Here is an 11,090-nt window from a genome sequence, read left to right as displayed (position 1 = left end):
CAGTGGCTAGCACTGTTGCCTTACAATCAAAGGGTCCTGGGCAGGACAAGGGTCTCCCTGTGCCAGCGTGGATTCTCTCCAAGTACTCCGGTTTCCTCCAATAGTCTGAAGACATGCATGTTAGGTTGAATGGTGATTCTAAATTGGCTCTAGGTGTGAGTGTGAATGCTTGTCTGTCTCAATACTCTAGGCCTGCCACAGACTAGTGACCTCTCAAGGATGTACCCTGCTTCTTGCCCTGTAACAGCTGGGATGGCTCCAGCACCACTGCGACTGCAGTGAATAAGAGGGAGAAAATAGACGGATGGACAGAAAATAATTATACAATAACCAGTTGTGCAAAGGGATAACTGGTTTTCTTTTGTTTTCCCTTTGCTCGCATGTTTTTTTTTTTTAAAATGTGTTGCTGGTCTCATATTTGAAATATATTATATTTTTCAAAAATAATTCAATTTTTTATCAAATTGATGTATTGTTTTTTTCATCAGTTAAAATTAAAAACAGGACTTTAATGATTTTTGGATTATAGCATTGTGTTGTGTTTTACATTTTACATTGCCTTCTAACTTTCTTTCATATTGCTTATATAAAACAATTTGGAAGAAAGCTAGGATCAGTCCTGACAACTGACAGACAGCTATGCAGAGACGGGAAACTCTGCACATCTAAATACACAATGTATGTGATAAAAGGATCATGTCTCTGTCACATACATCAACTTCTCCCAGCATGTGCTCGCAACCCTATTATCAAAGTTCTTAAAACTGCCACGTATCTATCAATTAAGAAAGAGGACAGAGTCCTCAGGACTAGGCTGTGTTAAAACTGAAGAGTTAAAACAGGGAGGTAGTTGTATTGAAACAAAGTGTCAGAGAAATGGACTCTAAAAGCTCACTCGTCTTTCCTGAAGCTCCATACATCCTCATTTTCATAAAAAGACAGAAAGAGCGAGAAAGAAAGAGAGAGAGAGAGAGTAAGAGACGAAATGGGAGAAAAGAGCTAAAGTGGACAGAACATCTTTATCCCACACCAAGTTAACAATTTTCCACTTGATTTAAGGAATGCTGGGATGTCTCTGGGGCCTATTAGAGAGCTCTCTGCTGGGCCAAAACCAGGAAGAGTCAGCACATTTACCAAGAGACTGAAAGAAGGCGCAAAAGAAGCAAGAAAGAGAAGAAGGGAGGGAGGGTGGGAGATGGAAAAGACAGTAAAATGAAAAAAGAGGATATCATATGCATTTACAACTTGGGCATTAAGCCAACAATCGTTGAGAGCAACTTACAGTGAATGGAAGAGAACAATAATTGAGCACAGGTTGACATATTACTAAGATTACAAACTGAAAAAGGGAGAAAAAGGAGGAATTTACCATGTCGCTACACTTCAGGCTGTGATCAGATCGACATTACTATCCTCCTAATTTATTTCAATAATGCAGTGAGAGTGCCGATGCAGAATTCTTAGGTTTACGAACGAGCAAAGCGCTCCTGTTGCATCGAATTTTAGCAAAAAAAAAAGGGAACCTGGCTTCACTTGTTGGGCACAATTCTAAGATCTTTTTGCCTGTGATTAGTTTATCGTTTATGTACAGCAAACATTCTTGATGCTCACTAATTTACAAAATGATCATTTAGATAGGAGGAAATAAAAGCTGCTCCGACATCTTTAAGAATATCTGGTCACTTGGTGTCAGGATTTGGCAAGGATGTGAAATTCAAGCGAGTCCTCCAAGACCAGAACTTATCTCCGTATAAACTATATAAACAGCACAACTGCATCAAGACAAACCTTTGAGTTTTTACAAACGAAAAACAAAATTCAGGATTTCACAGTACAAGAAAAAATGGGTTGTTAAAGTTTGGAGCGTGGCCCAACTTCAAAGACCAACACAACATCGCCACTAGAAGCCCAAGACAGACAACGCACAGTGAGAGAGGCTGTGCTCTCTAAAGCAGCTGCATAGGGCCCAAATACACACACTAAACCAACTTTCTCTTAGGCCGTGCATCAAGGAGCTCAAACCGAAGTGTTGACCCTGGATATGCTTACCTCTACACAGCAAAATCTCCAGTGTTAAATTAACACTAGAGAGTGTCTATATGGGTCCACTCCTCTGAGTGTTAAATACAACACTGTTGAGTGTTAAATTAACACTGTTGACAGTGTTATATGTTTAAAAGTAACCTAGTCAGTTTTGAAGATTAACAATGGCTAACCCTGAGCAGTGCTGATTTTCTAACACTGGAATATTTCTAACATTTTGAGTTATTGAGTTATTAAGATGGACTCAGTCAGGTTCTGTGTAGCAGATTAGTAACAAACCACATGAAGTCTTGCAGCAAACTACAAAAGAAAACTGAACCTCGAGCAGTTTTTGAGCAAAGTCTGTTTTCCAGTAGCCAAATAATGTTAGAGATTAGTATTTTCACTGGGCTCTGTCCTGGCCCATACCCAGGTGTGCTGACACACAGCAAACTTCAAGATGTTTTATCATTGAACAGAGGAACTCTGTATCAACAATCTCACCCTGAATGATGAATTCAGAGAGGACAGACAGAACATGATCCTGACTGGTAACCAAAGTCAAATCAGTTATGTTCGTTCATCTTTATGGGCTTGTTCCCTTAACTTTTTCATCATTTTCTACATTTTATATCTACTTTTTCTCTGTTTTCCTCTTTATCTCCTATATTTATTTTTATTTTCACTTGAACAGACAAGGAAAGACTGAAGGTGAGAGGAAACCAATAGCGTATATACAGTTTTCCCCCCGCGGGTGGGAAGAAGGTGCATATAAAAAGGCTCAATTCACTTTCGTTATCATGAGGCCAAACAGCAGCTCAGACAGCTCTCTGCTGCACACTGGCTCAGATGCTGTTTCAACCACCTGAAGCAGAGAAGAGCCTATGAAAGCCAGCTATTTAGCCAATCTTCCAAAAACTATGGATGACTGGCCACGGCCAACAATCACAGGTGACTGTGAGTTTCATGTGTTAAGAAACCTGGAAGAAGATAGACCTCATGAAGGAGCTACAGCCAATTAAAAATTAAATTCGGGGAGTAAGATGCAGTGGAGAAATTTAGGAAAGCAGAGAAAGAGCTGCAAAGGGGGTGCACATGAGACAACACTGGGATGATACAGGATGGTAGTGGGTCTACGAGGAGAAGGATGAGGAAGGGGGAGGAGGATGGAGGACAGGAGCAGACTTAACCCCTGAGATGCTGAAGTGTCTGCCTGCCTGGCCCATAGTGCCATCCTCAGCAGTTTTCCCATCTATAATTACTGCCTGCTATCCATCATAGAGCCGCCAGAGCATCGCAGCGCACCGCTCTATAAACACACACACACGCACTCAGGCACAAACACACACAGGGGAAAATCACAGACCTAAGCACTTCAGCTAATAGAATAAATATTAATATCCCTTTTGTTTTCTATATCCTCATTTCCCCATGCAATATTTAAATGAGGTCTGACAGTGTGAAAAAGCATCTGTTTCACACTCAAAAATAAGCACAACGAAGAGAAGGGAGCCAGAGATGGAGGCAAAAACACAAGGGTGGGGTGGGAGGTGGTGGGGTGGGGGCAGGAGTGGAGGGTGTGTTTGAGGTTGACACGCGGGCAGCAAGTGCGTGTGGTGACTTAAGGATCGTGAGTTCAGTGGAAGTGGTTTTCTTACCCATCAGACCCTCAATGTGTCACTCAGACACTACAGTTATGCCATTATGGACCACCACCCCCTGCAGCTGTTCCTGCCTGTGTGTCAGTGTGTACATGTGCGTTTCTGTGTGTGTGTTCGGGGGTGGGGGTGGAACCACTTGTTTACCTAAGCCTTAAGTTCAGGGAAACTTTATACATGTTATATAATCCGTATGCTCAAATTGAGGAGCACAGCTTAAAGAAAGAACTCTGAAATCAGATCACAGCGTCAGAGCAGGACTGAAACCAAATTTAGAGCCAAACTCACAGGTTTAACCGTGATCCACGTTAAACCTGTGAGTTTCAACTGATCATTGCACGTGTCTCTAATCTCATCTGCACTGATAACCGGCCAAAAGGTGTCCCTACAACATCCAGCTCAACCAATGAAGAGTGAGAAAGTACAAAAGTGACAGGAAATAACCCCCAAGCACTGGACATTCATGGATGTTGTTTTCCTAGCTAAATCTGGTCAGGCAGTCATGGCTTTAAAACAGACGTCACCTTCACATCTAAATTTGAGAAGTTAACTCAGCATGAATCCATGCTTACCCACTGAGCAAATTCTATCAGTGTAGTCTGAATGCAAAAAGCAGAATGATGGCAGTAACGCCAAATCCAGACTCAATTCTGATTACTTAATTCAAAAATTAGCTTAAACAGAAAAGAGAAACAGCCGTGAAGAAAGTGACACATTAACAAAAAACATCAGCGATCCCAAAAGCATACATGGTGGCTGGAGTGAGGAGTTTTTAAACACTCATTTTCACTCCGAAAGAAGCTTTTTGTCTATTTTGACTTCTGTCATTTCGACTGCAGGGACTAATGAACAGCACAAGTGCAAATTATGTTGTTTTACATATTTGTGATGCTGCTCCATGTGCAGTGTGCAGCAGAGACCTACACCATGTGGACATGGGTTTAAAAAGCTCTGTGTAAAATCTATAGATTACCAACACACTATCATGATAGAACCTGCTGCGATCATAAACAAACTGTGGCATAGAGTCTGTAAAATCTAATGCCCTTTAACAAAGTAAAAATGTTTTTGTGCATTTGTTTGAGTTTTTACCTTCTCTCCCTCAGGACAGTAACCTTTTACAAAGTCTTGGCACACTTCAGCTTTGCGGGACACGTAGACATGACTGTAGGGACAGTCACTGTTGTTACAGATGCCCTTCAGGAAGTAGGAACACACCGGCATCTGGGAAGAGACAGGCATGTGCGTGTATACCATGTGAACCTGACAAATGTTCACAGTGCTTAGTACATACAAGCAGAAAGTAAAGTGTGGAGGATGGTTTATGAATTAGAGAACCCAATAACAATACATAATTTCACAGCAGTGTTTTATGTAAAACCATCATCACAGAGAGGAAGATTGCAGGGGTGATGAGGTGACATGAGATTATATAACTTTATAAACAGACATGCAGTTCTAAAAACCACCACTAGACGGACGTGTCCCGTGTGCCAAGTGATCTGTCACACCGAGCAGCTAAATGACCTTAATTGCAGTTGACAGCAGCGGAGCAAGAGTGAATGTGTGTCTTGACAGCATGTGTGCAGAGAGATCGACTGATTTGGGTGCAGGGGTGAGCCTGGTGGTGACCGGTCTAAATATACCTCTGAGGGGGATTCAGTGAAGAAAGATGAGAGAGGAGGCGGATTGTGAGAGGGACTCCACCTCGTTGAGATAGGATCAGTTCTACCTAATTAACTGCTACAGAAATATTTATCCAGGCTGAAGCTCGTCCAGCTCTCATGATTTGTTTATGTGAACTGGATGTGTGCGCAGACTGAGCCAAGGGTGGAGAGCAAGTGGTGAGCGAGATGGTTGTTGGGGGGCCATGCCAGGTGGAGTTGGTTCAGGGGTATTTGGTTTCGAAGTATTTGTGGTAATGGGGAGACTGGACGGTGGGGTGCAGGAATTGGGATTCTACACTAGTGCCTGGATCAAGTTCGGAGGGGTGCTAGCTGCATAAGCCTGCACCCCCTTTCTGTCCACATACAGTCCTGCTTAAGGAAACTGCATGAAATCAGAGCGGGTGTATCCCATGAAGGGAGGGGCCAAAGGCTTGGGGTGGGGGTCTGGGTGTGGGGGAAACTGGCATTACAAATAGACAGCTGGGCTCTCAGCACTTACAGGCAGCGGTGTGACAACACACATGTGCGCAGAGCTTTGTGTGTGTGAAGGGTGAGGCAGCAGAGCACCTGTTGGAGGGCTACTTGTCTCAAAGAGAGAGGAAAAAAGGCTTTCCCTTTTTTAGTTTCAACACTTTCCCTGTTTGGTGTTGGTGAACAAATAAAATGTATCTATTTTTCTTTTAAACCGGCTACAAGAACATTCATATATGGCCTGCATTTGTATAGCACTTTTCTAGTCCGTAAGGGCCCCAAAGCACTTCACACTACATTCAGTCATTCACCCATTCACACACACATTCACACACTGGCGATGGCAAGCTACATTGTAGCCACAGCTGCCCTGGGGCGCACTGACAGAGGCGAGGCTGCCGGACACTGGCGCCACCGGGCCCTCTGACCACCACCAGTAGGCAAACATGGGTTTAGTATCTTGCCCAAGGATATTTGGGCCTCCTGTCAACAGCCAGGAGGCAGCCTGGGATCGAACCACCGACCTTCTGATTAGTGGCTGACCTGCTCTGCCACCTGAGCTACAGCCACCCGATATACTGCACATCTTTGCCATGGTGACAATATCCTCCAAACGACAGATGAATTGTGTTTGTGGATCCAGATTGGTGTGTAATATTTTCAAGAGAAAATCAAGATAATGTCTCCAATTTTTTTTTCCCCCGCAATTTGAGATGTACTGAAGATATGATGCAAAACCTTTATCTGTTCACAGTAGTTAGTAGATAAAATTGCTGTTTTTCCTCCTAAAAGATCAGATCAAAAAAAAAAAAAAAAAAGAGCACCAGATTTGGCCAAACTCAACCTGTAGAAAAAAATTATTTCAAACGCATTTATCACTTTAATCAGTCTAGCTAATACCCATCAAACCACTCACATAACCCCCCCCCTGCAGGGTAGTTCCGTTTTTCTCCTGTTACAAACTGCAATTCACTCTCACATTAGAGAAAACCAATAATCCAACTAAAACCATGACAGCCCCTCACAGATTTCCAAGATAGGAGCTGGTTTGCAGATGGAACAGTTGAACAGGTTGTACATCTAACATTTAAGCTGCTTGTTTAGTCATGACCCCCCACCCCTACTCCGCCCCACAATCAGGTCAGGTTTTCCTCACTCCTGTCAGTGCCATGGAAACAGGAGGCATGCCAAGAGTGTAAATACGATCCATGATGACTGTAACCAAAAATGTGTCATCGTATAGTTTCACACTGTACCCAACCCTTTGCAGTGAAATGCTATAAATTATGTTGTCCAGTATGAGTGAGCGTGTGTGTTGGTGTGTGCATGTGTGTGTGCATGCGTCACCTTCTCCTTTGCCACCTTGTGGGAGAACGGACAGGTACCATCTGCCTGCTTGCATGTCCCTCTCAGAAACCTGCACATAATGCAAAAACAATGTTGTTTGAAATTATTGGTGAATTGGTGAACAGGCTTGTTTTTATTGTTGACTACACTTTTGATCAGAACAAATTTATTTCTACCATGAGATCCCTGGTTGCTCTTGTCTCACAGCTGACAATCAAGTTAACCAGTAATAATAAAGGAAACAGGAATCATTTGATGGACGTCTCAGAATCCAACCAAAAGTCTCTTATTTCTACTGCAGTGTCCATGTAAAAGATGCACATACGAGCAAACGACATCATCTCTATGTGATATATGTGGTTTCTCTATGGAGTATATTTAGTAAACTTGTCCAGTGAAATGCTCAGAAGATGGTGCAGAGGGAAAGATACTCACTATGGACACAGCTAAAAGCTGAAAGATAGATGCCAATTACAGCAGGGACTCATTCATTTAAAAAAAGACACACGATCCACAGTATACAAAGCAATAAACTCTACAAACTTAAAGCTGAACCTGCTTCGTCAAAGCCTCTAAACACCCAAATTCAACCACAAAACACTCAACAAACGATGCACAAAAATCAAGTTGCTGTTGAGTCATGCTGTTCTCTTGCAGTGACTGTGTGGTCATCCTCCCATACTGTGCTCGAGTCTCCACGATATTTGTAAGGTCAGAGCGAGTAATTCACAACTTTACCTTGCATTTAATTTCTATAGCCTGGATGTCAGTGTGTGTTTGAGTTACCTGGTGCAGACCGCCACTTTGTCTGGGTCGTGTATGAAGGGGCAACTGGTTCCACGGTTACATTTGCCAAAGCGGTTGTAGTACATGCAGTACTGCTTTTGCCGCTGCTTCTGACGAGCGTGGCGAATGATGGCAAGACTCCGCTGGACTGCACGGCTGAATTTATGAAACACACACAAACCACAGTAAGTAATAACCAGCTGGTAGTAACTAAATAACAAACTAGGTTAGGATTAAACTCGCAGCTAACACCCTGCGATGATTTCTGGGTAAAGGTACTTATATACCAATTTTAATATACAATTTTAATATTACAAGATTACTTCAGGCTTCATTTCTTAGTTGACAGTCATGAAAAGCAACTAATATTAGTGCAGAGAGAGAGTGCAGAGGCTCAATCGCAAAAGCCCTAGCTGGATAAGATTTCGAGTAAACAGGATGGTTTGCATACATGCCCATTTCTGTATATGTGTGTCTGATGGTTAGAGATGAGAGCTATCAGCACTACCTGGCTAAGTGACGAGTGCTGGAGGATTTGGCCATGGCGGGAACCATGTGGGAGACCTGGAAGCATGAGGACCTTCCTAGATGTGGAGGAAAGAGACAAATGAGTGATTTAAAGAAAGCCTACAGTGCGCGAAAAAGCATTTCCCCCACCTTGATTTCTTATTAATTTGCATGTTTGTCACACTTTAATTTTTAACATTAGATAAACAAAAAACATGTAATGACAAAATGCAGTTTTTAAATGATGATTTAGGATTTATTTATTAGGAGGATAAAAACTACCTGGACCCATGTGAAAAAGTAACTGTTAGAGAAAGCCAGAGTCCCTGGAGAGAACTCACGTGGGGGCAGGAAGAACATGGCTTTATTATAGTTGTCAGATGCAGGAATTGCTTATATATGAACAATATATAAATCCCTGCCATTATTTGAATCTAAAAATGTATAGATTTCCCCACCTAATATAACTGAATTCAGCATCAAATCGTTTACATAAAAATGTAATGTAAAATCCAAAAACATCTGGCTGTTTAAAAAATGCTTTCACACAAACTGATTAGAAACTGAAAAAAAGGTGTAAACATCACTTTTATCTAAAAGAAATCTATTGTCATCATTATCTTCTTTCAGCTGCTCCCTTTAGGGGTCACCACAGTGAATCATCTCACTCCATCTCACCCCATCACTAGCATTCTATTTGGTCACACAAACACCTTCCACCTGCTCCCTAATCTCACTACAGACCACAGTGTCATCTGTAATTATCATAGTCCACAGAGACTCCTGTCTGATCACAGTGGTTGACCTGTCCATCACCCCAACAATCAAGAAGGGACTTGGAACATGATATAATCAAACCCCACTTTGAACCCATCTGTCCTTCCTAATCACTGTCTCACTGTCCTCATACATGTCCTGCATTAGCCTCACATACATCTCTGCTACTCCCGACTTCCTCGTTCAGTACGACAGTTCCTGTCTTGGTACCCTATCATATCTCGAGAGCCACAACGACATAATGCAACTCCTTTTACTCTGTAGTTACCACAGTTCTCCACATCACCCTTGTTGTTGAAAAGCCACCCTCTTCACTGTCATTTTAGTCATGCATCAGCTCGTCAAAGCATTCCTTCCATTTTTCAATAACCTCTCTTCACTTGTTAACACATTTGCATCTTTTTCTATCTGGTAAGTCTTCCCTACCATCCAGAGTCAGTTTCAACTCCTTCCTGAACCTTTATGTCCATTAAAGTCTGCTCCAATCACCACTCGCTCCCACTTCATCCAACTTACTCTAGAATTCCTTTCTCTCTTCTGACTGACATCTAATCTGTGGTGCCAATGCAGTGGCAACATTCAACATTACCCTTTCAAACTCATGATCTTGTCTGACATGCTTCACCTCCACATCCATATTCACATATTCTTCCTTCAAGATTGTCTCTAATCCATTTCTCTTCATGTCTACCATCTACAAGCAATTAGTCGTCCTAGTAATAAATACATCAGCACATATATAAATGAAGATTTAAGGGTAGCTTTTGGTTTTGTTTACTATAATTCTATAAAATGCTTTGTTCTGATGTTAAGTCTTGCATTAAATTTAAAAATTTTAAAGTAATTTTAAAGTATTCAAAGTATCTACAATAGATATGACAGAAAGGAAGCTATCTGTATGTGCTTTTGCATAGCCAGAAGCAATAAAAACTAAATATGTGACTGGTTATTTATACTCGGGTGGTTTGACGCATTAGTGCCAAATCCAAATGCGTCATCCAGCTCTGTCTGAGAATATTACAAACACTATGTACCCAATGCACGCCACAAATAGTGTAGGAAAATGAGGAATGAATAAGACGACAAGGAGATGGGCAGGGTGTGGTTACAAACGGCAGTTAATCTTACTCAGACCTCTAAATTTGGCATTTTTCTGGCTGTTAAGTCTCTTGTCAAGCGTGTGTTCTGGATTACAGTCCGGAGGCTCTGTACCAAGAACAAATATGAAGCTTGCTACAAAGATGTGAAATCACAACTCCTACTGGAAGACACCCGAGACGTGTCTCTAGATGCAGGAATTTGTGTTGTGATGCTGGTCACGAGCTGAACTGATTGGAGCTTCTCAATTTCACCTGCAGCTTTAGTCACAGCCGAATGTGTAAAAGAGAGGTAGAGAAGCAGGAAGAAAGTGGAGGCAGATCCAGGCTTTAATCTCCCCCATTCACTTCTCCAGGCCCTCCCCCTCACCTCTCTGACAGATGACAACTTTATTATTTCAGATGGCAAATCCAGCCAGTTCCCCTAAGTCTGTTAGAGGATATGTGAACGGTGCTACAGCCACAAATGTGAATATACACTCTCTGTACACTTACTGCCATGTTCTTGGACTAAATGTCTTAAATGCAGGGTATCTAATCTGTATAATTTTATGTCAACTGAAATATGTCCAAACCCATGAATATAGCAGTGAGAAGTGTTGTACTTTAAGAACTAAATTTTCTGCAGCTAGAAAACAAATGAAGAGGAGAGGCAAGAAGAGTTGAGTGTGGAAACAAAGCGGTTTATTTACCGGCCAATCTATGTTCCTACCCTCACCTATGGCCACATCTTCTAGACGGTGACTGAACGAATGAGA

At 42.0% G+C, this 11,090-nt stretch overlaps 1 protein-coding gene across 1 annotated transcript in view; it reads right to left on the bottom strand.

Moving 5' to 3' along the window:
- The window catches only part of zc3h3 (zinc finger CCCH-type containing 3), a 79,898-nt gene that overhangs the window by 9,075 nt on the left and 59,733 nt on the right, over positions 1-11,090 (bottom strand). The window contains exons 6-9 of the mRNA XM_005750282.1: positions 8,460-8,535; positions 7,952-8,107; positions 7,166-7,235; positions 4,773-4,904 (exon numbers count right to left, since the gene is read on the bottom strand). Coding sequence (XP_005750339.1) covers positions 4,773-4,904; positions 7,166-7,235; positions 7,952-8,107; positions 8,460-8,535 — 434 coding nt within the window. The remainder of the gene's footprint in view (positions 1-4,772; positions 4,905-7,165; positions 7,236-7,951; positions 8,108-8,459; positions 8,536-11,090) is intronic.

Source organism: Pundamilia nyererei, unplaced genomic scaffold (assembly GCF_000239375.1).
Source record: "Pundamilia nyererei isolate P.nyererei 1_Seehausen unplaced genomic scaffold, PunNye1.0 scaffold00267, whole genome shotgun sequence".
NCBI classification, from domain to species: Eukaryota; Metazoa; Chordata; class Actinopteri; order Cichliformes; family Cichlidae; genus Pundamilia; species Pundamilia nyererei.
This window is presented reverse-complemented; position numbering and strand designations above follow the sequence as displayed.